The sequence below is a fragment of the Alternaria atra genome (genome assembly GCF_907166805.1).
Source record: "Alternaria atra isolate CS162 genome assembly, contig: 29, whole genome shotgun sequence".
Taxonomy (NCBI): Eukaryota; Fungi; Ascomycota; class Dothideomycetes; order Pleosporales; family Pleosporaceae; genus Alternaria; species Alternaria atra.
Genome location: NW_025091327.1, coordinates 2,155,594 through 2,183,467, shown reverse-complemented (window position 1 = coordinate 2,183,467; position 27,874 = coordinate 2,155,594). Strand labels below are relative to the sequence as shown.

The 27,874-nt window shown below is 51.4% G+C and overlaps 11 protein-coding genes across 11 annotated transcripts; 6 read left to right on the top strand and 5 right to left on the bottom strand.

Annotated features, from left to right (window-relative positions):
* Positions 1–2,604: 2,604 nt before the first annotated feature.
* ALTATR162_LOCUS9051 (uncharacterized protein) lies at positions 2,605–4,315 on the bottom strand (the record flags this gene model as incomplete). Its single annotated transcript, XM_043316684.1, has 6 exons — positions 2,605–2,719; positions 2,768–3,325; positions 3,376–3,671; positions 3,720–3,988; positions 4,042–4,192; positions 4,241–4,315. 6 exons carry the CDS (start codon positions 4,313–4,315, stop codon positions 2,605–2,607), a joined length of 1,464 nt encoding a protein of 487 aa, XP_043172619.1.
* Positions 4,316–6,154: 1,839 nt separating this feature from the next.
* Positions 6,155–7,872, bottom strand: ALTATR162_LOCUS9050 (uncharacterized protein; the record flags this gene model as incomplete). Its single annotated transcript, XM_043316683.1, has 5 exons — positions 6,155–6,988; positions 7,042–7,437; positions 7,508–7,568; positions 7,620–7,778; positions 7,829–7,872. The coding sequence occupies 5 exons, from the start codon at positions 7,870–7,872 to the stop codon at positions 6,155–6,157; spliced, it is 1,494 nt and encodes a 497-aa protein (XP_043172618.1).
* A 1,243-nt stretch (positions 7,873–9,115) lies between these two features.
* Positions 9,116–10,111, top strand: ALTATR162_LOCUS9049 (uncharacterized protein; the record flags this gene model as incomplete). Its single annotated transcript, XM_043316682.1, has 8 exons — positions 9,116–9,165; positions 9,251–9,301; positions 9,355–9,372; positions 9,427–9,443; positions 9,494–9,508; positions 9,561–9,682; positions 9,733–9,949; positions 9,999–10,111. 8 exons carry the CDS (start codon positions 9,116–9,118, stop codon positions 10,109–10,111), a joined length of 603 nt encoding a protein of 200 aa, XP_043172617.1.
* A 592-nt stretch (positions 10,112–10,703) lies between these two features.
* ALTATR162_LOCUS9048 (uncharacterized protein) lies at positions 10,704–11,668 on the bottom strand (the record flags this gene model as incomplete). The annotated part of the gene is made up of 2 exons (XM_043316681.1): positions 10,704–11,298; positions 11,568–11,668. 2 exons carry the CDS (start codon positions 11,666–11,668, stop codon positions 10,704–10,706), a joined length of 696 nt encoding a protein of 231 aa, XP_043172616.1.
* A 943-nt stretch (positions 11,669–12,611) lies between these two features.
* ALTATR162_LOCUS9047 (uncharacterized protein) lies at positions 12,612–13,134 on the top strand (the record flags this gene model as incomplete). The annotated part of the gene is made up of 4 exons (XM_043316680.1): positions 12,612–12,614; positions 12,781–12,818; positions 12,873–13,019; positions 13,074–13,134. The coding sequence occupies 4 exons, from the start codon at positions 12,612–12,614 to the stop codon at positions 13,132–13,134; spliced, it is 249 nt and encodes an 82-aa protein (XP_043172615.1).
* Positions 13,135–14,117: 983 nt separating this feature from the next.
* On the top strand, positions 14,118–15,454 carry ALTATR162_LOCUS9046 (uncharacterized protein; the record flags this gene model as incomplete). Its single annotated transcript, XM_043316679.1, has 2 exons — positions 14,118–14,507; positions 14,636–15,454. The coding sequence occupies 2 exons, from the start codon at positions 14,118–14,120 to the stop codon at positions 15,452–15,454; spliced, it is 1,209 nt and encodes a 402-aa protein (XP_043172614.1).
* A 508-nt stretch (positions 15,455–15,962) lies between these two features.
* On the bottom strand, positions 15,963–16,746 carry ALTATR162_LOCUS9045 (uncharacterized protein; the record flags this gene model as incomplete). Its single annotated transcript, XM_043316678.1, has 4 exons — positions 15,963–16,143; positions 16,196–16,429; positions 16,505–16,603; positions 16,679–16,746. 4 exons carry the CDS (start codon positions 16,744–16,746, stop codon positions 15,963–15,965), a joined length of 582 nt encoding a protein of 193 aa, XP_043172613.1.
* A 204-nt stretch (positions 16,747–16,950) lies between these two features.
* ALTATR162_LOCUS9044 (uncharacterized protein) lies at positions 16,951–17,547 on the top strand (the record flags this gene model as incomplete). Its single annotated transcript, XM_043316677.1, has 3 exons — positions 16,951–16,991; positions 17,045–17,139; positions 17,201–17,547. The coding sequence occupies 3 exons, from the start codon at positions 16,951–16,953 to the stop codon at positions 17,545–17,547; spliced, it is 483 nt and encodes a 160-aa protein (XP_043172612.1).
* Positions 17,548–22,775: 5,228 nt separating this feature from the next.
* Positions 22,776–25,359, top strand: ALTATR162_LOCUS9043 (uncharacterized protein; the record flags this gene model as incomplete). The annotated part of the gene is made up of 5 exons (XM_043316676.1): positions 22,776–23,071; positions 23,124–23,992; positions 24,043–24,193; positions 24,247–24,658; positions 24,712–25,359. 5 exons carry the CDS (start codon positions 22,776–22,778, stop codon positions 25,357–25,359), a joined length of 2,376 nt encoding a protein of 791 aa, XP_043172611.1.
* A 495-nt stretch (positions 25,360–25,854) lies between these two features.
* Positions 25,855–26,508, top strand: ALTATR162_LOCUS9042 (uncharacterized protein; the record flags this gene model as incomplete). The annotated part of the gene is made up of 2 exons (XM_043316675.1): positions 25,855–26,035; positions 26,096–26,508. The coding sequence occupies 2 exons, from the start codon at positions 25,855–25,857 to the stop codon at positions 26,506–26,508; spliced, it is 594 nt and encodes a 197-aa protein (XP_043172610.1).
* Positions 26,509–26,876: 368 nt separating this feature from the next.
* ALTATR162_LOCUS9041 (uncharacterized protein) lies at positions 26,877–27,563 on the bottom strand (the record flags this gene model as incomplete). The annotated part of the gene is made up of 1 exon (XM_043316674.1): positions 26,877–27,563. The coding sequence occupies one exon, from the start codon at positions 27,561–27,563 to the stop codon at positions 26,877–26,879; it is 687 nt and encodes a 228-aa protein (XP_043172609.1).
* Between the last annotated feature and the right edge of the window lie 311 nt (positions 27,564–27,874).

Genomic DNA, 27,874 nt, shown 5'->3' with positions numbered 1-27,874 from the left:
ATTCGGATGTGTAGCGTGTTTACGCGTCTAGTCTCTTCGTTACCTAGTAGGTGTTTCACGACATGGCGAAAAGCCAAAGGCCTGGTTAATACCACATACGAAATCCTCGGGCTTAATATCCTTCACCTACGTTCCCCAACCGGCAAGTTTCGAGAATGCCTGTTTCAGATAATCAAGACCAAGCCTCGTATTCAACAAACTTACTACTGTATCGCGAAAACCACAAAGACGCCAACTCAAAGTTAGCGAACACGCAGCCAAGCCCCCTTCAAGCCGTCATGACACAGAGTGGGGTAGCTCATGCAGCTTTCTCTTCGCAATTGTACGACTATTGACGAGCTTCATTGTACCGCGCAAGCACGACGCCGTGTCTTCAATGTCACGCCTGGATCAACGTCAGCTGCGCTGTGGGATCGAAAGCCAGACCTAGAGGCTGCTGCCGGTTTTCGATCACGCAGCTCTTCGTCCCGCCCTGCTGTGTTACTACTTGGCTTGCGCCGCGGTTTCGTGCTTCATAATATGATGCTTCGCTGATGGACTCCCTCTAGAAGAAGTTGGAGGCGACGTAGTACGCTGCCGTGGGACACAACACCAACATCTGTCGGTAAATATCGAAGTTTGCACACACTCGGCGTGAGCAGCAAGCTTCACTTACAACGGTCGAAACGGACTGGAACTGAAGGAATGTCTCGAGCGGTGTGAGTGTACTCGCGTATGTGCGACCTCGCGCTCGGCCCTATAACCGCCGTTCCGCTACAGTGTGTGAAGCGTGGTTCCTTGCTGCACACCTGACTCGCAAGGGAAAAACCAAGGCTATCGAACTACTACTACCCGATCCTGCGAACAGCCGTTCGAAGATGCTGCCAATGCAATCCTGTTTCGTTCAACGAACCACACCTGCCTCTCCGCGTGGTGGAAGAGAGAGTACAGAAAAGACGGTGAACAAATAGTGTATTGTGTTGCCATATGCCTCCTCACTGTAGATGCTATACACGACAGAACAAAGAAAAACTTGATCAACATTACGTACCCTCACTGGAACTAGGTGAAGCGAACCGTGTATCTTGCATTGCCCCGCCACTTCCGCCCCCAAAAATCGTAAACATGATCATCTCCGTTAGCCTCGCTCACAATCTTTAATCTCTAAGCTTCCCACCTCGCTCTCCCGTCTTACTACCCCTCTATCCTACCTTCCTTCCTTTCATTGTAAAAAGCAAAAACCATATGGCCTATCAGTAATCACATGTACGAGATTGTCAACTCGCTAGTCCAGCATCGGGCAACGCGCGTTACGCCATCCCTGCTCGCACCTGCATAATGGTTCGATATCAGACAATTCCCATTACACCGTTTATAACATTCAGGATCAGAGTGCTTGCAGTATGCGATCGTCCGATGCATGGAGAATTTAACCGGCGATCTTATAAAGCCGAGGTTTTTGGACAAAGAGTGTAACGTGGGGGCCGCTTTTGTGGAAGACTTTGGAAATATTGGGAAATATCAGAGTACTTGACGGGGCAACCGTTTTTTTGAGATTGCGATGCTCCGTTCTGGGAAATTTGAACAAAAGTGATCGTCTACATGGGCTTCTGATTCTGCTTGTATTACTCTTGCTGGAAGGAAATGGGGTCTAAACGGTGACGTATACACTATAAGCACGTCACATATACTCCACATGATGACCTTCAGCAAGTGAGATACCTGGGATTATATTGCTTTATTTTTGACGGTCTTTCCCGTCCATCCTGTCCATCCTGCTACTATATGCGACAAGGCTGTCTGTTTGCAGTGATAAAGGCGCCTTATCCTCGGCTATAGCTGCTCCGTGTAGCATCTGGAACATGGACCCCTGCATCCTACCAGCTTGCGATATCTTGTTCCACACAAGCCGAGGTACATGTCGAGAACGTAGGATCCTGAACGAGGGTGCCTGTAGGAGGCTTATGGCCTGTCGTGCGGACCAAGATGTTGAGTGATGGGTGCACACGGTGTCCGAGTCGCAATCTTGTGTACCCGGTGTAAGAGGGCATGGATTTCAGATTGATAGAAAGACCGCGCATACCGAATAGTGTTTTGTATTAAACTGAGAGAAAGTGTATGATTAGAATATGGCGACGGTGATGAGTGGTCGCTAATAATGCCATGGGAGAAGAGAAAAGACGGAAACCAATAAAGATGTTCAACTCTAAGGTCGATCACCCTGAGGCAGATAGTCTTTGGTATTCGTCACAGTCGTAGATCCTTACGGGGTTGGCCTGCAAGGAAGAAAAAAAAAAGATACAGCACTCCGCCCACGCTTGACGAAGATGAGCTGTGGACGAATGCTAGTTTGGAGGCATCTGTGCGTGGCCAAGTAGCCCGAATGTGGGCACTTGAAGTACCATCGCTTTTGCATGTGTGAGGGTGGTGGAGCGATATTCCAAGAAATGGTTAACAATGGTACCGGTCGTCATTCGTCGTTAGGGTGCTAAGGCCGTGGAGAGTATGATGCAGGATGCCAGAAAAGCAAGGCAAGCTCAATGAACGCCACGCTAGTAGTCGCTAAGATATCGGGAAAAGGCCACCAAGAAAGCGCATCTGTCGGATTCAAGCAAGGAAAGATGTTCAAGATGAGTACGACTTGTGCCGACCTTTATTGCCCACGGAGTATTCGCCATCCGGACACCACTGCTCGGGTTCAAAGTCAGGGTTCATGAAGTGCGCGGTATTGAAGTGGGAACTTGAGCCTGTTAGTGGAAGTCAAGTATGCTATCGGGCCGATACTTACTTGCGAAAGATGGACGTCTGAAATGGCTGTACCTGCATTGACGAGCCATACCCCGGTTCAAGCTCATACATTGAAGGCCGGAAAAGACCGCCCCTCTCCACGCTCATAGGAGCTGCTTGTTCGATGCTCACGGGTGGCGGAGGGGGATGTATGGGAAGTGTCACAGGAGGTTGGTCGAGGTGTATGTTGTGATGACTCGACGGGTTGTACTGGCTTGGGTTGCTAGAATGGATTGGTGTAACAAAGTCCAAGTGGGAAGTGGTAACCGGCGTTACAGGCGTTGGTGTTGGAACATATGGCTGGACAGGCGTAACCTGAGGATGGGAAGCGGGACTGGGGCTGAAGTTGTACGAAAGCGAAGGCCACCGCTGGCCTAGACCGACACCAGATGGATACATTCCCGGGATCATGTTCATGACGTCGCCGACATTTGTTGCAGTCGGTATGAATTCGTCAGTGTAGTTGGCTAGGGCAACATGGAGTGGTTGCTGTTGGGGAACAGGTTGATGCTGAATCTGGGGTACGTCTCCAGCCTTGTACAGGATGTCGTAGTGGCCACTGAGGAGGATTAGTAGGCCAAAAAGGTGTCTTGTGTGTGGCAGACTTACGGTCTGTAGAGCAGCCTCAACATAGGAGCACCGGCAATAGGACGATGGTGTGAGTCTGCTGGCTCCGCATAAAAGCTACGGTTGATCTCTTCTCCTGGTGAGCGGTCTAGATACCACACTTCGAAACCAAATCCAGCAGGCTTGATTAACGCTTCGGCGAGGGCAGCAATACCAACATTGTCAGCTTCACATTGAGTAGGTTCAATGTAGTTTGAGCAGTATGCTTTGACGTCGCCATTGTCCACGAAATGCATGAAATCGTCTGCGTGCGTCTGCACCCAGGCACTGGCTAGGAGCTGAGAAAGGGTTAGCGTCTGGAATGGTTGGAGATGGCGAATACCAACCTTGACGTAAGTGATAATCGCCATGGATTCGTTCATGTCGTTGAAAGTACGTAGGAGAATGTTCTCGGCTTGGCCGTCCATGGCGCGCAGCGAGTTGGCAAGCTTGTCTAGAAGCTCGAACGCCTCTTCGGCAAAGTCAATCCAGATGTCGCGTGAGTAACCAATGTTCGCGAGCATATTGCCTAGCGAGTCGAGGCGACCTTTTTCATGGTCCAACTTGTTCACATCGCCCACGCGTAGCAAGGCCTCAAAATAGGTGAAGGCGATTGCTGTTCCTATTAGCACCGGCAAACAGCACTAAGGGAACGTGATGATCACTCACCCCGCCATCCGCAGTGGCCATCGCCACGACAGGTGCGAAAGTAGGCATACTTGGCTGGCAGCGCAGCCGTCTTGACTTGAAAGACGGGATCTGCGGCGGCATACTCAGTCGTGATGGCAGCGCTGCTTTGGCGTTCTCCAACAAGTGGGCCCTTGGGCGGTCAGCGCGCTTCTGCGAACATTGTCGCAAGCAGACTCACAGTAGCCTCAGGCTCGTATTCGCTCGACAGCTTTTGCAGATGGGCATACTCGTCGTCGGAGGGATACGCAGCCATGTTGAGGTGGGGGTTGCGATGCTGGTGGCCTGGGTGATGGCCAGTGTGGTGATTATAGCTCCCGCGAGCAAGGACCGGCGCGCGAATAGCGAACGCTAATCCGCCTTGGTAGTGGTTCTGAGCCGGAACTCCATAGTGGCCCTGGTGCAGGTGCGCGTGTGGATGATGCTGGCCATGAGGGTGATAGCCCGTCAACACCGACTGTCTGCTCATCTCGTCTCGATGTTATGAGCGTGTCTGTGTGTATGTGTGTGTGTATGTTTAATTGCGTTGCCCGCCGTGTGCGCTCAGATGGCTCCCTGGGTGGGCGTGACTGGCCTCAGTGGCTAGCAATTGGACGGAATGATTCCACGACAGATTCGGCAACGCGCAAACTATCTCAGCAACAATTCGTCGACGGGCTGCTGGGGAGGGCAGCAGCGTCTTTAGTAGGTGCAGAGGCCGGCGGCGGTAGGCTGGAAGCTGTGTCGTTGCTGTGATACTCACGGGCGTCCAGGGGCAGACGCCAATATATGGGAGAGACAGGAGGGGATCTTCGCGGCGTGCCAGTGGAATTCAACCTGCCAGGCACCAAAACAGTCTGCAACACTATGATCCAGCCGCTTTGAAACGGCCAATTTCAGTCGCACCGGATATCTGCTGGAGAGAGAGAGAGCAGGGCGCGACGGTGTACAAGAGGGAGGCCACTCCACACAACCAGCGCCAGGGAGCATCGAGCAAAAGAAACTACTATGAGATGCTCTATGCCACATCTTCCAAGACCACCCGGCAACAGTTGCCCACCATGCCAGGGTGTGATATCGATTTACGTTCCCACTAGTCTTCATGGGTTAGCATCTGGAGATTGAAGTGCACTCTTGACGCTCCATCACATCAAACGTTGAATCGCCGAGTAAAGAGCCGCGGGAAAAAACCAGAGTCACGAGACGGTTAGCATGACGGCATGAGAACCCTCTCGAGCTCTCGTCAAGTGTAGCAAGCATTCGAGCAGTGCCGCCAACCGGAACAATTGCAGAACCCGAGGCTGGTGGTGCATGCATCGACGAAGAACGCTGTGTCACGTCTTGGATTGCGCTCAACACAGCATCATCGAGACACCCATGGCGTCGAGGAACATGCCAAGACCGCCCTCTGGCGCCTGAGCCTTCATGTTGCAGTGGCCGCCTGCATAGCATGATTCGCTCTGCCGCCCCGTGGCGCTTCTGCGACAGAAAAAACAACTGCCCGCGCACCCGAGATAAACTCTAGTCCAGTTACCGATCCCACGCTGCGTGCGAGTCAGGGCGGGCACGGCGTGGGAGCATTGCCATTAGCTGAGAGGCTCGCTTGCAACAACCCTCGTCTGTGCCCGCTTCCCCGGCGCGCAGTGCTATCGTCGGGAAACCCACTTGTGATTCGTATACGAGAGGTGAGCGAAGTTTGAGATCACCATGCTCACTAGCATCGAGATGCGGAGACGCTTGGTGGCGGCAGGCTACCGCGATGACCGCGCAATCGGGACCTTGGCTATTGCTACCAGAAAACGAGGCAATGTTACATACAGACAAGTTTGAACCGCCGCTGACCTGTGTGTAATTGCACTTCATAGCGTGACCGAACATGTCCGCTGCCCGCCTACTGTGTTGAGACGCCTACCGCTCATGTGCAAGGAAACTCTTGCCGGGTGTTACCCGATTGACCAACTTCGTCTCTTCTCTTGAACAACCTGACCGCATGTCTCAATTACTTCAGGTGAAAAACGACCAGGTGACGGTACTGTGCAACTACCTCTGCTCCGCGGCTTGCCCGGAAACCCAGTTACAGGTCGTCTTGTGGACCGCCCGCGACCGATGCTGCAAGTCATCCTTTGCCCAATACTCCCGGAAGCCGCCCCAGACCCTTGCCTTTGCCTCGACCAGACTTGCCCCCCATTGAACCACCTTGATTCCAGCTCATGCTTTGGGGTCCGCCACCACCAGGCGTGAATTGAGAACCGCTCTCATCTGACTTGAAGCCGTCGCCGTCGTTCAGCACCGTCTGCCACAGGGCTCCGATGGCGCTACTCCATTCTTTCATCGCCTGCACCCGATCCATGTCTGTACTACTCTCAATCTCCACCGTTCCGTTCTGCTGGTTGATCTTGCCGCGCAGCCTCTTGTCAACAATCAGGAACCCTACGATTTCCTGCACCTCAGACAGGGAGATCTTGAGCTGTTTCGAGATAAAGGCCAATGTGAAGCGGGTGTAGGGTGCGACGAGCTTGACGACAGCCTTGGTTCGCACATTTCGCGTGACTTCGTCAATGTTCTCGGCGATGAATGGATCTTGGAGCAAATCCTGGTTGTTCTGCAGGATCTTCTCGTAACCGTGAATGTCTTCGAGCTGATAGGCATTGACTAGATCCGTCATTGTAGAGATGCGCGGGTCGTTCTGGTAGGGCTTGGTTTCCTGTGAGTCAAAGGGATTGATGTCCGAGCCCGACAACATGGTTGCGAGGACCAGATACTTCAGGACCTGGATTCGTTGGAGCGATCCAGCCTCATCGTAGTTTTTGAAGCTCTCGAAGAAGTCACTCTGCGCCCCTTTCCAGTTCTCTTCGCTCATGTGCATCTTGCCACCACACTCCCGAATAATACCCATGATCTTGGGATGCGGGACTGCGGATTTGACCTTGAGCGCTCGCTGGTACAGTGCCTGTCATGGTGTTAGCGCTGATGCAGGTGAGGTTGAAGGGGGACGGGCCGTACCTTTAGTCGCTTGTTGTTCCTGGTCTCGGCGTACATCAGAATCTCCAGCGAGTAGACTTCCAATGAATATGTGCCTTTGCTCGGGTCATCTGTTCCATCCTCCTTCTGACAGGCCTTGTGTAACTCGCGGAGCTTCTCCGTAAGCTGACGGTAGTCCTTCCTATCCAACCACAGCCTGGCGAGCTTGATGTTGGTCTTTAGCCAAAGCCGCTCGTTATTGGTACTCTGGAAGATATCAAGAGTCAATGCGTAGAAGTTCTCCATGCAGCGATATGCGTCGGCGTCTTCTGCGGCCTTTTCTATGAAGTCGAGCATATTGTTGATGGACTTTTCGGAATAGTTGCGCGTGACGGCCGACTTGACGTAGGTCAGCAGCTCCTTGTAATGCTCGACAGCCTGTGCATGTTAGCCGAGATTCTCTCTCTCTCTCTCTCTCTCTCTCTCTCTCGGTTGTCGCCATATTTACCTTGTCGTAGCGGGCAAGCTTGAATTCCAGCTTGATTGCCTGCTTTAGTCCCTTGAAACCCCTATGAACCTGTCAGCACGCATTCGCTCCCCCAGATGTCCATATGCCCTACCAGTCCGACTTTTCTTCTTCTAGAGCAGGCATTCCCAGGAATTCATCTATGGCCGCCTCGGGATCGTCGGCCTTTAGTTGCTTCGCATTGTAGTATTTGTTCTCGATATCGACATCGCCGCTCTGCTCGTCGTCGTCGTCCTCGTATTCGAAGTCGTACCTGCAGCGTGTTAGACGAGATGTTGGCTGGAGTTATTGATTGCGACTTACTCCTCCTCGCCGGAGTCTTGCATGAAATCGTCATCGTCAGACATGACTGTGGCGTGGGTGTTGAAGTTGGGAGCAGTGCTGCAGGCGTAATTCTCGACCCTGATAGAGATGTGGGTACGAGATTATCAGTTTGGGTGGTAGAGTGTGCGTAGTAAGGTGTTGTTTGGAGCTCCCGCGACTGTTTGCCTACGTGAGGCGGCGGTAGGTGCCTGCGGAAGAGCCCCACTTTCGCGGGGCTAAGCTCCCCAGATGCAGCACCCATGAAATGCATCGACATATTCACTATGCATTCTCTCAGACCATGTTGCAAGTGCAGTAACACGTGTTCGGACTTGTGCTTACGAAATTGTGTAACGACAACATGGTAATGTCTACTTGTGAACACGTTGGGTCCGACAGCAATCGCCTTCAATCTCCAAAATATTTGCTGGCTCCGCCTCATCTCCCTGTGGGCACTGACGTATTATTGAGTCTGAATCAATCAGATGTCAAAGCAAACTTGTGGTTTTGATCCTGTGCAACATATCAGAGCCCGTAATGAGCTGCGAGAAGGCTGTGTCGGCAATATCTGGAGTATACTATAGCGTGCAGTAGGCGGCAAACGAGGGCATTAGACAGCATATGCTAAAGTCGCGACCTTCTTTTTTCGGTCCGGCTTCCAGCATGTGGAGAAGGCTCAGACCCCGGGAGCTCTTATCCCAGATCCCTTCTCAACCACTCGCCGTCACTAGCAGATCCCTTAACTCGGTCCACGGTCACAGGCCGTCATCTTAGCCTCAACGCCGAATTCTTCAAGGTTCGCTGAGGTCTTGTCGTTGGCACTTGCACTTGCTCTTGGCCTGTTCCCAGCGCACACCAGTGACTTTGACAGCCTTTTGAGCACATTTGGGTCAACTATTGCACGCCTCAGCCGACAAACGCATGGTGCTACGTCCGTGTTGATACCCAAAATGCGATAGTGTCGAAGCCGTGGAATGGTCGCGGAAGTGAGCAGTACTAACCGTCTTTTTAGGCTTAGCCTTAGCGACGTGGGTGGATCTTCAACTCCATCCATCCATCGCTTGCATCTCCAGCCCAGCATCTGGAACCCTCCCGGCTTAACTCTCAACTCACACATCCTTATCATTATCCGTTAAGAATCCTCGGTGCGACTCTCACCCTCGTCCTCACCACACGCGCTACCCCGACCGCGACCGTCGTCCTTTGTTGTACCGACACGCGCGCGCTCTCTCGTCCCTGAGCCGACGGAACCAACCTATCGCCGAGTCTCCCTACGCGACCTTCACGATGCCTATGTGCGGTGGAACAAAGTCTGTGCAGCGCAAGCTGGTGCTTCTGTACGTCTCTCATGTGCGGGGGAGCCTCTTTGTTCGGGCGATCGAGGCATGATGCGACAGAATAAGGCTAACGTACCTCCGACAGCGGTGACGGTGCATGCGGAAAGACCTCGTTACTTAACGTCTTCACAAGAGGGTATGTACCATCTTCTTTTGTGCCATGTTCCTAGTTTGCTAACTTATTCATAGTTACTTCCCAACAGTATAGTGAGTGATTTGCATAAACTAGGTACGCGCTCGAGGCTAATAGAGCCCTTCCAGTGAGCCTACAGTATTCGGTAAGGATCCTCCTCGTGCTCCATGTCCATGTCGCTAACAAATGTCCTAGAGAACTACGTACACGGTTTGTGCGCCTATCCACAATTCATGTATACACGATTGACGTAGTGCTACAGACATCTACATCGACAACACACACGTCGAGCTTAGTTTATGGGACACAGCCGGACAGGAAGAATTTGACAGGCTGCGATCGCTGAGCTACGATGACACGCACGCGATCATGCTTTGCTTTTCGGTACGACTATCCGGCGTCATTCTACCTAAATCGTAACTTACACGGCACAGGTCGACTCACCGGACTCGCTGGAGAACGTAGAAACGAAATGGGTCGGCGAAATAGCAGAGAACTGCCCCGGCGTCAAGCTCGTACTTGTTGCACTAAAGTGTGACTTGCGGAAAAAAGAAGACGATGACGCCGACGACCAAGAGCCCGAGAAGCCATGCATCGATTACAACGAAGGTCTGCGCGTAGCAGAGAAGATCAAGGCGCTGCGGTACTTGGGTAAGCTATGTTACTATCGAGACTAATGGCAGCCGGTTAACATGTCTAGAATGCTCCGCCATGAAGAACCGAGGCGTCAACGAGGCCTTTACCGAAGCCGCTCGTGTCGCTCTGCAGGTTAAGACCAGCAAAGACCAAAGCGGCGGCTGCACCATCCTCTAGGCCGATATCACCCTTCCGTTGTCTTTCCCGAACACAACCCTATTACTACGAAGTACTCGGGCTGCCCGTACGCTATCAGCACCTTGATAGAAGTGCACGACACCCCAACTTCTGTCGCCGCATCTCCTCCACTGCACCCGCATCGCCCGTACCCTTCTTCTTATCTTTACTCTATCGCTAGTTCTGTGCTTGTTGGGAAAAGGTGGCAAACTGTTTGATGTTGGCCCAAGTCCAACTGGATAGGACGCATACTCAAAAGGGGGGCACGGATTGGCTAGTAGTGCTCCCATCATAGACCTTCCCCTCAACCTTTTATACCGCTTCGACGCTCTTATACTTTTATTGTACATGTTTGCTCTAGTACAGCTTCGGCGCTGGCTCCCTTCACTTCTTTCCTTGGTTTGGCGAGGTCTATATGCGTTCACGCCCTCGGCAATGAGAGCTTTTTGGATAAATGAGCTGAATTGACAGAGCTTTCAGAGTGGATGTCATATTGTTTAGAATACAGCCAGGTAGCTCACGCTCGTCATACAATCCAATCCAAAATATCCAGTTCTTCTCTGAACATTGACCGTGAAGAGGTGTGTAGCCATCAAGAAGCCACAGCACTATCATCTTCCACCGGTACCTCCGCAACTTTCTTAACAACTCGCGCCGGCTGTCCCATAACCACACAAAACTCCGGCACATCTTTCGTAACCACACTCATCGCACCCACCGTAACTCCCCTCCCTATCTTCACCCCGGGTAAGATGACCACGTTCCCACCAATCCAGCAATCATCGCCAATTACAACAGGTTTACCATACTCAATATTATCCCGTCTTGATTGCACCTCAGCCTCATGTGTCGCCGCAAAAATAGACACATTAGGACCGAACATACACCGATCTCCTATCGTCACAAGCGAGCAGTCAAGGATAGTTAAATTGAAGTTGGAGTAGAAACGCTTGCCTAGGGAGATGTTGCAGCCGTAGTCGATATTGAAAGGGGGTTCGATGAAGATTTCGTCGTCGGCTACGTGGCCGATGATTGTCTTGAGCATTCCCAATCGTTCAGCAGCGAGGACATCGAAGCCCTTTTCTGTGTCGGTAGTTTCGGGGTCTGGAAACCAGGTGTTGTATTTGTTGGCAAAGGCTCGGGCTTTGAAGCGGGCGGCGTTCAGGTCGGGGGTAAAGGCGTTATAGCTGGGTTGTTGTATTAGTCGGATGGGTAAGAGATGGAAGCGAATGTCTAGTTCTGACTCTTCAGTATATCGTCAAGGTATTCACCGTGTTATTCATTGATAAGTACCCATGTACAACACGGCAAATACCTTCACAGTACACTTTGGGCTTTTGGCCATCTCATAATAGAGCGTGGAACCAGATGTTCCCAGAAAGCCTCTAAACAACATTGCAATAACCACGGTAAACACATGCGGGATAAACTTGGAAAACATAGTCTGTGTACATACAGCATCCCCGAGATCATTTTCTCGTATTCCTCGCACCAGGGAACATGGTTCAGCTTCCTCGCCTTCTCCATCTCTTGCGTGTTCTTTTGTTGGGCTGCCATGTTGAATCGTAAAAGTGTCGTTGATGTGAATGACCAAGTTATTCCATTGTCTGTGTTGCTTCTGGTCTTGACACTTATAGACAGTCTTGGTGTATACCATCGGCTTGGGGGTGACGCTAAGTGGGGTAAAAGGACAGGTAAGGAAGTAGCCCCAGATGCAATGGGGTAATACTTCGCATTTTAGCGCTGACTGCAACTCAGCTGGAGCAGATGGCCACACAGAAAACCTACTATCTGAATTCCCACATTCCTGGTCGGCACCTAAGTGTTCCACAGTTTGCGGTACGACTTCTGACCAGTCAGGACTCACTTGCATTCTCGAACTGGAAGATCTCTTGTGTCGTGTGCTTGAATACATCATACCGCCTAGTCGGCCCGATCTGGACACTGTCTTTTACCTCTGATTTGGAGATGCATGTCGCCATGCAGTCGGAGGCGAATAGTCGAGTCTACTGTAGCTGTATGCAGTATAATTGCACCGTTTTGCTGGCTTTCAGACACCAATTTTTAATGTATACTCGTCCAGAACGTTTCTTTGCCTTTGTATGTATACCTAAGTATACTTGAGTGCGCGCGGTCTTTTCATGTTTGGTTCACGTGCACGTTTCGCCGCCCTAGAGCGAGCTCCGTCATCGATGTAAAGCGCGCATTCACAGCCACACCAACAACTACCAATGTATACATGAATGATTCGCAAAATAAAATCAAGCTCAATAGAGTACCTAGAACCATCCTGTAGATTCTGGAGCACAGTGAAAGCATCCCAGTGTGCACGGACCGCCAAGAATCCTAGCGCCCTCGCTAACGAATGTGTGGCCGCTGGTTGCTGATGTCGAAAATTGATCCCCCTCTCCAGCCGTCTCGACTCTCGCGCCCGATTCAATCGACTTCAAGCCATCAACGACAATCAACCAAACCAAGAGACTCTCCATAAACCGTCAAAATGGTGAGTCTGAGCCACTGAAAGCTTTCGGGGACGCGCAAGAGGGCTCTGTGAGCGGGCACACGAGACTCTCGGAGTTTGCCACAGCATCTTGAATTCGCAACTTCTTGCCGCCTCGCCTTGCGCAAAAGGCCATCTCAATGAGTATTTTGGACTAACAAGGCTTCAGGTTCTCGCAGTTGACCTTCTCAACCCCTCCCCGGCCGCGTACGCACACATTTCCCCCTCTTCGCCCTCGACCTGCGACTAACAAGAGTCTAGTGAGGCCCGCAAGCACAAGCTCAAGACCCTCGTGCCCGCTCCCCGCTCCTTCTTCATGGACGTCAAGTGCCCCGGATGCTTCACCATCACCACCGTCTTCTCGCACGCCAACACAGTCGTCGTCTGCCAGGGCTGCTCGCAGGTCCTGTAAGTTTTGGACAATTGGATATGGATTCAGGGCATGGGCTAACGCATTCACAGGTGCCAGCCCACTGGTGGCAAGGCGCGATTGACCGAGGGCTGCTCTTTCCGAAGGAAGTAAACGTTTCGTCGGAGTGATGACAGCGGGGATTGATGGGTTACGATGACGACTATCATGGCTTAGGGGTGTAGATCTCATTGGCGCCGATCGACTCGACCGCAGGATAGAAGAGGGATCTTTCGACTCGAGTCAATGCAAAAGTCACAAAAACGGGAGTTCCGGATATCTAAGCGCTGATGGACAACCCTTTTCCTCGAATCTATTTCCTTTTGTTCGGCATGGTCTTTCAGCTTTCATGTACATGCATGTGGGAGGAGAGATAGCATTTCAGAGCCTTTGGATCAGTCGTCCGAGGTGAGGACCGGCTTGCAATCGAGGATACCTACGCATGCTAGCGGTCCTTTGTAAATCAAAGCGTCAAATCCTCACATTCATTTCACAAACACACACCCAAGAGTGACTCCTAGCTTCTCAGCTGAATGGCATCTACGCCCGGGTACTAAATTCATTTGCAACATACTAACATGTTCGACCTCGTCTGATACTTCACCCAGGATCATCTATAGGCCCTGTACCAAGCCTTGCAGATTTGACACATTCGTGACTTACTAGTATCGCAACGAGTCTTACTCTTTACCTAGAATAGAAGGACATCATTCTTGGCCAGATTTTCTGCTCTCCAAGTGGGGAAGCGTGGCCGAGACCCCTGGCCAGTTCATCGCACCTTCCCTACACCCAACCACATGACTGGCAAAACGCCGACCTCCGCCAACACACCAGATTGCATATAACAGTCGTTGATACGGCCGCTTCTTTTAGTGATAGGAGGCAAAGCCGTTACATCGTCTTTCGCCTAAATTCCTTATTCCAATTAACGAGCGGACACGAGTCGAGAGCAAGCCACCCCACGTCATCGTCAATATTTCCACTCGCACGTTCGTTCGCTCGCGCACCCCCGCGGCTCACATTCCGGCTGGCACTAAAGTAGACCAGTCAATAATCAATATTAATATCAACAAACACGCGTCAGCGCGTCGCGTAAAATGTCTACCTCATCATCAGCAGGCGTGAGAGGACAGGCTCCAACCAATCCTCACCCCATCCCTTTGACGGAATCCGAAGTTCTGATCCGCGGTTTCCTAGCCGCTAACCCGGATCTCAGCGACGATAAATTGAACCCTATCAAGATGATGACCGATCGGTATACTAACGAGGAGTGGAAGGCGCAGATCGATGAGACGATCAAGAATGTTATGAAAGAGGTGGACAGTGGGGCGAGGGCGAAGAAGGTTTATGAAGGTCCAAGGATGAGGAATGGAGAGGAAGCGCTTAAAGAGTTGGCTAAGACGGTGGATCACACAGTTCTCAAGTTGGACGCGACGACCACGGTCATTGATGGGCTATGCAGTGAGGCAAGGACGGAGAACTTCAAGGTATGTCTGTTCCCGGAGGTTTGATGCTGGCTTGAGTCGAGGATGAGTTGGATATTTTGGCTACGAAACTGCAAGACACGTGCTGCACGGCACAGCACTGAATAACACCCAACTAACACGTTCCACAGTCGGTCTGCGTCCGCCTAAATTATGTACAACGCTGCGTCTCCAACCTTAAAGGTACCGACGTTCTCGTAGCCTGCGTTGTTGGCTTCCATGAAGGAACACAAGACACATACTACAAGCTGCAGGAAGCACGTGCCGCCGTAGCAGCAGGTGCCGCAGAACTCGACGTCGTCCTCAACTACTCTCTCCTTACTAAGCACAATCGACCTGCTTCCCCACCAGCAGACCACATTCTCGGTGCCCGAGACTCAGCAATCGACAGCATTACCGCCGCCAACACGGCCATCAACGCCGGAAGCAGCACAGCCAGCGACATTGGCGAAGAAGAGGCGGGAGAAATCCCAGACTACAGTGCTATTTACAGAGAACTGGCTAGCATAAGAAGCCTCTGCCCTGCCCCAACAACGCTCAAACTCATTCTCGAAACTTCGCAATTGAACTCTGCGCAGATTTTGGCAGCGTCTCATCTTGCCGCCGCTGCTAGCTTCGACTTTATCAAGACGTCTACGGGCTTTAATGGACCAGGCGCGAATCTTCCTAACGTGCAGCTCATGGTGGCCGCGGCAGAATACCTCGCGTCGCGCAAAGTAGGCAAGAAGAAGATGGAGGTTAAGGCGAGTGGTGGAGTTAGGGATTTGGACACCGCCGTGAAGATGCTCGAGGCTGGCGCGACACGATTGGGAACTAGTTCAGGACTGTGGATCATGCAGCAAGCGAGGGCTAAGGTGGGCGAGGAGAGGGTTGCGGCTGGATTGAGTTCGTCCGAGGGAAGGAGACCTAGTCCAGTTACGCGGTTGTATACTGATGATTCTGAGTACTAGAGATATTATATAGTAAAGAACACATCCAAACACTTCAATCGACGGCTTCCATGACGGAAATACATCAGTCGTTTGTATTGCATGAGTTGTGATGTGGGCGCATGGTAGGCGACAGGTATTTACTGCGTCATGTATCAACGTTTCTGTGAAGTAAAGAACGCAAATTACCTGCAGGGTGCACTGCCAGCTCTGGATTACAGACCAGAGAGCACGGGCTCTTTCACTTGTTCGATTTAGGAACAGAGCAGCACAGGGACCTTGAGCGGATTCTCAACGATGAATACATGGCTATAGAGCATGTACTTGATCACGGACATCATGAGTGAACTGAGACAGACGATGGCAGTTGAAAATTTTGGGTAGTGTCTACATGATGTATATGTAGATCATCCACCGGCCCAGACCCACAAGGGATATAGTGCTTTCAAGGACAGGATAACTGTCGAAGAGATTCATCCCGTCATGCCGAACGCCGATCATCCGTGAATCATTCCTTTTGGCGTATATTCTACTCCTCGTCCTCCTCGCCAGCATCCTCGTCACCGCCCTTCTCGGCGGCCTTGGCCTTCTTCCTCCTGACACGGCCAGGACGGCCGCCACCGAATGGCGAGGTCAGAGCGAAGTCGATGTGCTTCTGGGAGTCGAGGCGGACCATGAAGGAGGGAACGTTGACGATCTGCTTGCCGACACTATAAAATTGTTAGCTGCGCGTCTTTTGAGCAACCAAGAGCAAGTGCATACCGGATGTGGCGCTGGCGGATCAGGACACGAGCGTGGTGGATGGACTTGGCAAGACCGAGCTTGTAGACGCAGGTCTGGAGACGGCGCTCCAAGAAGTCCTCAATCTTAAGGGCCAAGACGTAATCGAGCTTCATGCGGGACTCGTCAAGGACACCGACACGTACGAGACGGCGAATGAGGGCGTTACCCTCGAAGAGGCGCTTGGGGTCCTTCTCGTCGAGAGTAAGAAGCGAACTGCAACATGTTAGTAAACTCGTGTCTCGCAAACTGCGCAGCAATTGCGCACAGGCGGTAACAATGAGAACTCACCGAGCGGCACGACGGATCTTGGACAGAGTCAACTGGACACGCCAGACCTCGCGCTTGTTGCGGAGACCATACTCGCCGACGAGCTTCAGCTCAGTATCCCTAACCCAACATTAACTTGTGTCCCAGACATAAGCGGAGCACGCTCTCGCTCAGTGGCCATGGGGTATCACATACAGACGAGCGGACTCGAAAGGACGACGGGGGACGCTGTACGTCTTGGAGTAGGAACGGGGAGGCGCCATTGTGGTTGTCGATGAGGAGGAGACTGTCCAAGTTGGAGTTTGGATTTCATGTTCGAGGTTCGAAAATCAGGTGGGCGCGCACGGACCTCACAAAACGCTAACGCCGCTAAGCGAGGAATCACAGAGTGCAAGTCGAAATAGAACTCTTGAACATCACGAACCTCAATTCCGCCGTACTAACACACCAGCCCAAATTCACACACAATGGGTCACGCAGCCGGTCTCCGCGCGGGTACGCGCTATGCGTACGTAGAGAATTATTGCGACGCCTATGCGACGATTGCTGACGCTGCGACAGTTTCTCGAGGGACTTCAAGAAGAAGGGTATGATCCCTCTCTCGACCTACCTCAAGCAGTACAAGGTCGGTGATATCGTCGATGTCGTAGCCAACGGTACGAGACACCCAGAAACCCAGCGAGAGCGATTGAAGGCGGACGACTTATAAACAAACAGGTGCGGTCCAGAAGGGTATGCCCTACAAGGTCTACCACGGCAAGACCGGTATCGTCTACAACGTCACCAAGTCTGCTGTCGGTGTCATCCTCCAGAAGCAGGTCGGCAACCGATACATGGAGAAGCGCATCAACGTCCGCATCGAGCACGTCCGCCACTCCCGCTCACGAGAGGACTTCCTCAAGCGCGTCAAGCTCAACTTCGCCAAGCAACAAAAGGCCAAGGAGACTGGCGAGCCCCAGCAGATGAAGCGCCAGCCCGCACAGCCCCGTGCCGAGCACATCGTCAGCCTCAAGGAGCAGAAGCCAGAGAACATCACACCCATCCCTTACGAGACCTACATTTAGACGGCGACAGTTGGCTCGGGTGTATTGGCTGGCAAAATGGGATACGGATGGTCAACGGCGTGGTTTCTCGGACTTCTCGATTATTCTCTCTTCTGCACTTTCTTACGCATGGAAAGCGGCGATACCATGGTGCAGATATAGTGGTGTGCCAACATGGCTTTGAGTGACCCCTCACGCCAATAAACATCATCTTCCAATCCCAGTCAATGCAGTGTCTCGCTCGTCTGTAGTGTTTAGCCATTCCTGTTATGACTGTCTACGACAAATTAACGCCTTCCACCACTCTCCGCAACCTTACTTGTCTTGCTTTGATTATTGACATGAGATCCTGCACCTTCGGCTTCTTCCTGCTGTTACTTCTCCACGCTATTGTGCTGTACAACGCCGCTGTATGTCGGACTACTCTTGCTACGTTCATGGCTGTCATCTTGACAACATCATGTCATGACCACGAGCAGATGAACGACCGTGGTATATGGTACGGCAGAACAGCGACGATTTACATCTCTATGCCTAAGCAGCTCAAACAACTTGCTCTGCATCACACGGTCCATGGCGGGCGAATAGTGGTAATTTGCCTCCTCGATATGTGCCACAAGGGTATCCACTCGGTTCTGCCTTGACCTACTACACCGTAAGGTACAGCGAATACCTTCAGGATATAGTTTCGTGTTGGAAAGACCAGCTCAAAAGATGTAGGCTTCGTAGCAGCTAAGGTGTGAGGAAGTGGCAATCGCGAAACTTCTGCCGTAATCAACATTGTCAGAGGGTACAAGGAGCAATAGAGAGCTTAGAACCTGGCAGCATAATACCTTCCAAGGTTCTTTTGCTAGAATGCCACAGGTATTAGTTTGCTTGCCGTCATATCCATAAGCGTTTTTTTTCTCACCAGCACTTTCAGCTTATAGCGAGAAAGCCCATCAACGAGAGCTAAATACGAGCAAAACCCCGAGCAGAAGATAGTAGATGTTGGTGCTAAAGATTGAAATTGCTCATGTGGACAATCTGGTGCTATTTCTCTAATACTAGGACATTAACGGTTAGTGAAGGAACAATGGCAACCTCACACCTGGGCATGTTCGAGGCTGGCCTGGCTAAAACCGTGCTACAGCATGTCGACTACGATAACCTGGCTTTGGAATTGCAGCGTGGTGACGTTGATGCCGGTTATGTCGGTATCGCTTTTGATCCTTATGTATATTCAATGTCGGTGAACACCTTTCCCGTACACCTGAATACCCATACAATCGTCAGTCTGGTCTTCATAAGGACTAGTGTGTTTTCGCCGGATCATAGTGCTGAGACGGAAGCCTACGATGTACTTCCAAACATATCCTTGGTTCTCCATCCGATTCGACTTCGAAAGCTGCTCAGAGGGCAACGCAACGCAGTTGTCTTGCCAAAAGAAGTCACGTCTGCGATTTTATTCGGTTCTTCGATATATGGCCTGATTGGTGGTGAGAGTGCCCATATCTCGGATATCATCTGATTCTTGGACCAGTGGCCGCATTCGTATCTAGGAGTGACGCCGAAACCCTGTGATGGTGTCCAGATGAAAGATATACATTGACGTCATTAGAGGATGACACCGCGACTTTCGTGGTGGTGATGAAGGATCATGGCCAGCTTCGATGTTTCTGGGTTTTAGGTGAGCTACCGCGTTTGCGTCGGAGTGATGCTCTTACGTCTGGATCTAGCCGTGAGCCGCTCCAGTCGTCCACCTCAAGCGTAAGCGCGCTTCATTGTTTAGCCATTGTATCGTATGGGCATTCTAACGCGAGGCGAGGACAAATCTTCGTCTTCTGTTGGTGCATGGGGACTTGATTGTGGAATGTCCGAGGACGCCACTGATCCCCTCGTGATATACCACGATTTACCTTCCTTCATGTCTCTGGTCTCAGCAGTCTGCTCGACTTTGATACGTACTGTACTTCTGGCTCGGGAGGCGCAGCATGGCTTTGTAGGATGTTAATTGCGACGTCAACGCTGGTCTTTCTAGCTTCAGCATTGTTGCCAACTTCAGTGTGCACTGTGCCTTTCTTAACATGGTGTCGCTTGTCGCGTTCTCTTTGACTTCGCCTTAGACTGAGCACTCAGAGCAATGTTACTGCTGCACTGCTTTGAATACAACTGTCCGTCGGACAAACATCGTTGGAACTGTGACAAATCAATGGAATTCAGGCGTCTAGTAAGGCACCCCTCTCTTGGTGTTCGGTCATTTGCCGGAGTTCTTTCTGCGTTGGATGGGTAGTACCGAGAGCACCGAGATAAGCAACCGGATGTTGCGATCAACGAGGTTCTGGGTAATGGTCATCCGATTTGAATGTACCTTGAGGAGGTTGGTGCACAGATGTGGAGTTATCGTACGATCAACTTTGGAGAGTGGCCGAAGAAAGAAATCAAGATGGCACTTGAAAAGACCTAGCGTAGTCCCGTGCCGTCGAGCAATGCTACAATGCGCCGCGATCCCCTTGGCTCTCGGCATAATTACCAAGCGTATAACTCTGCTATCTCCAAAAGTTGCCTCGCCTGTCAGGGAACGCTAGTTTGTTCTGCTCCCGCAGTTCTTTTCCTATCGTTAACCGGCAGCTTGATCCAGGCTAATGCTTCACGGCGCTTCCATACAACGAAAACGGTGTTATGCAAGGCGGTAGTACAACACAGACATCGCTAGGGATTGAAGCCATGATCGGCCATTTTATACAACAAACTGCTGTTAGCTACTTGGTATCGTGATGTCGTCTCCTTGATGATAGGACAGCAGTGATGATGGGTATTATTGGCAAAGCGATGCTGTTACCCAACCCGCCTGAGGATACAAGAAGAACGCTTAGGTACAGCAACCTTGTGTTGTACTTTCGTGTAATTCCCAAACGTATTTGCCCAATACTTTTGGGTATCCTCCGCTGTGTGTCAACACACAGGATTGGAGGCATGTGAAAATCTTTTGTATGGGAAGATGGTATACGCAATAGTGCGCTCTTATTGTCGTCTGATATTCTTACGTTGTCCAATATTCGCTTCGACTGACGAGATGAGAGGTAATTTCTTTGATTGGTAGGGACATCACAGTAACAGAGTGATAGGCCACACGTGACTGTCCAGAACTCGGAGCAGTGGAAGGTTTGATATAAGGTTCATCGGCTGCTACCGACGCGTATCCGGGAATCCATATTAAAATGACGTGAATTGTAAAAGCCAAATAAGAGGGTAGTTCAAGGGAATCGTGTACCCGAGCTGCGAGGGTCTCCTAGATTCAGACGATTCCATCGATTTGCTTTGCCTCAAAGCTAACAGTGTAGGCTTCTAGATTTCGGATCTAGGCGCATCTTTTCGTTGGTTGCAAATTGGCGGGGTTAGCCGTTTCGGTTGGTGTATACTATAGTATTAGCTGCGCAGCTGGCTGCACGCTGTGGCAATGAAACAGTAGGCTTCCAAGCATCGTTGTGCATCTAGTGGAGGTTAGTCGATACTGTCAACGAAGAGTGCATGACGCTGCCACGCGACGCTGTCAACGTAACTCCTCAGCCCACATAGCGCGAGCCAGCGCCGACCCACGCACGACACGTGCCGCGCTGACATCGAAGCACTTGCTCCACCACCCGCAAAAAGGAACAATGGCCTCTCGGACAATAGCACAAAAGCAACCCAGCCGAATTTTTTCGGACATTAAAGCGCCCTGCATCGACACGTCGAGGTCAGCTACAGCTACCGTGGGTCCACAGTTCATAACAGATCAATACACGTCATGCCGTAACGTTGTCGGCTCGGTTACAGTAGTGGGATAACAGACAAAGTTAATTCGCCGTTGAGACGCCGTGAAGCTCAACACCAGAGCATCCCTCGTCAAGAGTGGAGTTACACATCCATGCCCCAAGAAAACCATCTCATGCAAGGGACTTCCGCAAAAGAAGATCTGCGCTGACGCAAGCTTGCGAGTAATGCGCTACATACCACATCGGGCAAAGTCGAGTCAGATAGCAACCTGGATATGTCAAATCCGAGCAACTCGACAATCCGAATGCGATGACACAGTGTGGAGATGTGTTCGGTGCCATTCGGCCATGAGCAGGAAGAGTGATATATTGTCCATAATACTAAGTCGCAAGTCTGGGGATTGAACCTGTTTGTCTAGCGCAAGAGTTACGGGACGCGCGACAGGTTGACAACTGACAGCTGAAGAGAGACTTTCGGAAGAGCCTCCATGAGGTTGGAAAGGCATCCCGAGGTTATCGTAGTCGTATAGGGGGCACGGGTAACTTGGGATCTTTGGGTGCACGGATCACGACTGCACTTAGCTAGATCGAAACCCTGGCGTTCCTTCAGAAAATACGTCCAGGATCATGACAGCTACAAAAGTCGGACATGAATCCCGACCACGGAACACATCACGATGCAGACCGCGGGAGTCTCTTTAGCCATGGCGGTCTGAAGATCTGCACAGGGGTCACAGGTTGATGTAAAGTATGCCGCGAGGTGCACAAAATGTACTTGTAGCGAATGCGGGGATTGGTTATGCGCTGACCAACCTCCTAACTCTGTTTCGACTGCGACGACTGCAACGATTGCGACAACATCAACGTATTCGACTATCCAACGATATTCACAGATCAACCATCGATCTCAGCTTGCATCGTTCTTGGGCGATACTCTGTCGATATTATCTTGCACCCCTGTCTTAATACGAGACCCTATTTGAAGTCTTCGAGCCTTAATCTTCGATTCTTTGCAGCGGACAGCAAATCTCACGATCGCCGACATCTTAAGCGTGCCTTGCATTAGCCCACACTATCGGTGCATCGGCATCCTTACTGCAGGAACATTAGCCTACCAAACCAAAGCGATCATTCTAGCTCCCAAAACAGACGCCAGCGAGTCGACATCTTAGCAGCCAGGCGACCGACTAGTACCCAAACTACTGAGAGACAAGGGACCTATTGAGCGTGTCAGTTTTTACTGGGTTCTCCGGTATGTTTACCTTCCAGATACTTTCTCTCCGTCATCGATCTGCGTCTTCTTCCCCAATACGCTGCCGTTGCCGCTCTCCATTTATCAAACTTCCGCACTTGTTACCTTTGTTTTTTTCAACGTCCGCGGCGTTGTACCTAGCCTTCACGATTGCAATGGCCATGTTTAAGAACAAGATGCGATCAGCACATGGAGTGCTCTTCTCCAAAAAGTCTTCTGACGTTGCTAGGAGTTCAAACATCACTATCAATCCAGCCAAAATGGGGAGCTCAACCGAGTTGGCCCCAGCGTATGTCGATAGCGTCATGGCACCCGATACGGATGCCAACCCCAATGTCAACGGTAGTGGCGGTGCGTTTAATGAACCGCTGGTCCTCGACTTCGCAACCATGCAAGATGCATCTAATTCAATTACGAGGAGTGCCCCTCTTTCACCCGTCACTAGACCGGTTGATCCCGAGCGATATGAAAGTTGGCTTTCGGATGACGATACTTCTGCTCCTGCACCACAGATAGACTTTACAAGAAAGGATATCCATATCCCCTTTCGGACCAGGTACTTAATCTGCTCTTCAAACAGTTCGTTCTATTTACTCACTCCCATACAGTTCCAGCACTCCTCGCGCCAACCAAAAGCGTATATCGTTGCAAAGACGACTCAGCGCAGAGCCATCATCTCCTAACAACGGACGTTCGACACCGACACCAGACATGCAACAGTCTCGTGCTCGAAGCATGTCACGCACATCCAGTGCAGTGCCGCAAAATATACAGTCATCACGAATTGCTATTAATGAACTTACCACGACACGAAGCTCAGCCGACTCTGTGATGTCGTACGAGTCTGCAGCACCATCCATTACGACGCAACAACTTGCGCCTTTGCAACAGAAAGGTGGGATGATAGATGACGGCGATCGACTTTCACCATTACTGGAAGACGATCCCCATTCTTTTGATCTCGTCAGCGCCCCGACCGAGAACGCTCGATCTCAATATTCGCTCGAGACCAGATCCGAGCAACTTTTTTCGAGAGAGCATCTGCAGGCCATCTTCGCCGATACTGCATCACTGCTTCGATTCACGTCGTATCTGAGCGTCGCCCGACCCAAATCACTTCCTACTTTGATCTACTACCTTGACGCACTGAAAGCGCTACGAGCTATCAGCTATGCCAATGCCGTTGCAGAAGCGCTGGAACCCATCCCTGGACTAGAATTCACCGAGACTCCAGCACGAACTACAATGAACGCAGTCCTGGAAGAAAAGGCCAATCGGGCCTTTGATGTCCTGGTCCGCGACGATCTTCCGGCGTTCATTACGCACGTCTTCATCCAAGTCGTTAGCGTGAGCATCGCGAAGCGTGTTACAGGGAATTTACCTCCGATGCTTCGTGAGGCTAGCGAGGGTCTGGCCGAAGTCTTCTGCCTGACAGACCCATCCAGGACCGATAACCCGATCATCTTCGCCTCTGAAGGTTAGTGGGCCTTCCGCATGGAAAGTGAGCATCCGTTAACTTGAAACTAGAATTTCATCGTACGACGCAGTATGGTGTTGGGTACGCGATTGGGCGCAACTGCCGCTTTCTCCAAGGTCCAAAGACAAACCGGAGCAGTGTAGAGCGCTTTGGAATAGCTGCTCGAGAAGGAAAAGATCACAGTGAAGTCTTCCTGAACTAGTAAGTAACTCTTGCGATCTTGTCTGGTTAGCACTTAGTTGACCACAAAATAGTCGCCGTGATGGATCGCCATTCATGAATCTTTTAATGATCGCGCCTCTTCTCGACTCACGAGGAAATCTCCGCTACTTCATTGGAGCGCAAATCGACATCTCCGGCCTCGTAAAGGATAGCACAGATCTCGAGGCTTTCCGGCGCATGCTCGATGAGGAAGAGGGTCATAAAGAAAAGGAGCAACCCAAGGATGAATTCCAAGCACTCAGTGAGATGTTCAATAATACGGAACTGGACACAGTGCGGAAGTTTGGCGGCAATATGCATAGGGAACATTTGGAAGAGCAGGACGAGGCGAACATGCAACACAAGCCCAGACTGCTAATACAGGATCAGTCGACGTATGATGTTGACAGGGCTGAGAAGCCAGCGCCTAAGCCAGACGGTAGGCTATCTGGTCCGTACAGACATGTGAGTGGTTGCCCTTTGATGCGCGACGGTACGACGAGACTGACATGCACTAGTACCTTGTTGTGCGCCCAGCACCATCCCTGCGCATTCTCTTCACATCTCCGTCCCTTCGCGTCCCAGGTATCCTCCAATCACGTTTCCTCGATCGCATCGGTGGCAGCAACCGCGTGCGAGAGTCTCTCAGCGACGCGCTCTCAGACGGGTCACGCGGTGTCACGGCGAAGATTCGCTGGCTACCGCACGCCGTGTCAGACCTCGAAGACTCGTACGAAGAAGGCCGACCCCGGTGGATACACTGTACCCCTTTGCTCGGTCAGAACGGATCAGTAGGCGTATGGATGGTTGTTCTCGTTGACGAGAAAGAACATTCTGCACCGCATCGCAGATTTCGCCAAGCACCGCCTATTCCCAACGACATTCGCGGCAACAATCTAACACAAGCGTCGCGACCATACCAAACTCCCCGATCCGACGACTATGGCAACGATAACAGCTCATATTCCCAGTCTTCGCGCGGGGCATCTCCTTATGCGAATGGAAATGGGGTATCCCGTCACCTCGATGCCTTGCGCAACCCATCAAGTCCACACCGGGCGCAAAGCCCAATGAGCTACGACCAGCGCGGATTACGGTCGGCTTCTTCGTCGGTCAAGGATTTTGTCAATGGTCCCCAGGCCAGTGTTGACTCTTTCCGCATCTAACTCCGCTGACTTCCGTTCAGGAAGAGGAAGAGATAGCGCTTGGAACGGCAACGCCCGTTCGTGTGGAGAAGAGGAATGGCGTCACAAGAGTATACTGAATTCCATCAGGCACTATGAGGTTGGAGACCAGGTTTAATCAATTGCATATAGAAAGAAGATGACGGGATACATAGACCGGGTGGTCGGGCGGTACTGCGCTGTTGTTGATTTGCTCTATACCCATTCTGTAACAATATCTCAGACATAACATTGTTATCGGCGTTGGATTCCATATGTGGATAACTCATAATATATCTTATACGATATCAGTTCCGGCGTCTTGAGGTGATGAGTAGAGGGAAGTGACCAGCGCGTCCAGCAAGAGCAGGCCAGCGAGTCTAAGCGAGACTTCCCCGCGGGAGTGCCATGCATCATCCCTCCAACAACTCGCATCCACGCCCACGCCACCACCACCCTTGACGTCGCTGTGTGCCAGAACAGGCCATACACGGCAAAATGGCGACAATTCGGCCAATGCGCCCAACAGACCTCCTCCGGATATCGGAATGCAACCTCGACCACCTCACGGAAACGTATAACATCGGTTTCTACCTCGAGTACCTGACCAAATGGCCCGAGCTATGTCAGATAATAGAAGGAATGGACGGGGAGATTGAAGGCTACAGTACGACTCTCCGTGCTTCGCCTACAAGAATCTTGTGTCAAAGACGCAAGATAAATGCTAACACGATAGCAGTCCTAGGCAAACTCGAATCCTCGCCGTTCGAACCCCCAATAAAACCCTACAAACCCTCCACCACCGGCGTCCAGTACCCAAACTACCTCCCTTACCATGGCCACATCACCGCCCTTACTGTTGCACCCTCAGCGCGCCGCCTCGGCCACGCGACGGCATTGTCATCTGCACTGGAACGTTCGTCCGACGCGGCGAACGCGTGGTTCGTCGATTTGTTTGTGCGCAGGAGTAATGAGATTGCGAAGGAATTGTATCGCAAGATGGGGTATAGTGTTTACAGGGTTGTGAAGGATTATTACAACGACGGCGAAGACGCGCTGGATATGCGGAAGAGTTGTAGTAGGGATAAGGAAGGGGAGTGTGTCAGGGTTGATGGGGAGAAATTTGAGGTCAGCGCCGAGGAGGTCTGGTGAGGTCATGGGTGGGACCCGTCACATCTCAAAAGGAGTACGGAGTGAGAAGACAAGGATGTTATATATACCCCAGTGTGGTAGAAAGCGATGATGCATGAGAGATGCAGTGTTATTATTGATTTTGGAAAGTGGCTCGTGTAAGTGATCTAAGACCATCTTACTTGCGACTGCTAACAAAGAGAAGATCGTACAACTAGAGAGTTCAACTCTTCCATGCGGAACACAACGCAATATAGTTGGTACACAAAGGCACGTACTTTGGTCCTATCCAAATCTGTTTTCCTCGACGTGATCCAGTCCTGGCCCTGGAAAACCCGCACGCCCCCTCCATTATCCAACGTCGCAATTGCATATGCTCTCCTCACTCTTCAACCCGGAACAGCCTGACATCTCAAACTCTTGATCTCAAACCCAAGCTTCACATCCCCAATGATCTTACGATCTTTAGCGCTCCCCTCCTTTCGTCTCGGACCCGCTCTCCCTGAACAGTCATCCCTCTCCCAGAACATGCATTCGAAGTAACGTTCCACAACCAGGGAGCGGATCGGCCACGGGATCTCGGCATTCGGGATGCAACGATCGACGTCAAATGATGTGCCTTTCCCACGTATACTCGTCTCTGGAAAAATGAGTATGCGGAAGGGTGATTGGGTTTGCCGCGCTGCTAGCTGTATGGTGTTGGTGCTGCTGGTGAAGGGGTCGTCGACCGTGGATGGGACCTGAAGGAAAACTGGCGGAGTTGGTAGGATGGTATCCGAGGTTGTGATTGATTGAACGCTAGTGGGAATAGGCTTGGGCGTGACGAGCGATGGTATCTGCGGCCTGCTCTTCGGCGTGCAGTGAGGTGTGGGGTTGTCGATGCAGGTTTCCGTCGCAAGACATTTGCTCATGATTTGGGTGTTGCCGTTCTTGCACGTGAGAATATTGAATACGTCGCTGTTGATTCCGGCAGAGTTCAGACAATAGACGCCGTCTTTGGTACACCTGGTTGGGACCGCAGTGAAGGCGAGACTGAGGACACCAGACAGGGCATAGAAGAAGCCCAGCGTTTTCATTTTGCCGGTCGCAAGTGATCTATCAAGTAGATCGAGCGGGAATCGCGAGAAGGGAGATAACAGTAGCGGGTGTGATGGAGGCGGAAGGATTTATCCGTGTAGAACGTGATTGGCGAAATGAGTCGGATCAAATGTGTAGCCCGTGGACGTTTTGGGAGTACAAATGGAGGACTAACCAGGTTTGTGCTGGTCAAGTAAGCGCTTCATCTCATGATGGTAGAAACATACAATGTACGCTCTGAGCAACATCTCAGTCGTGAGGAAGTGAATTTGAAGTCGAGAGGAGGCTCTGCTCAAGGTGTAGCGTTTGA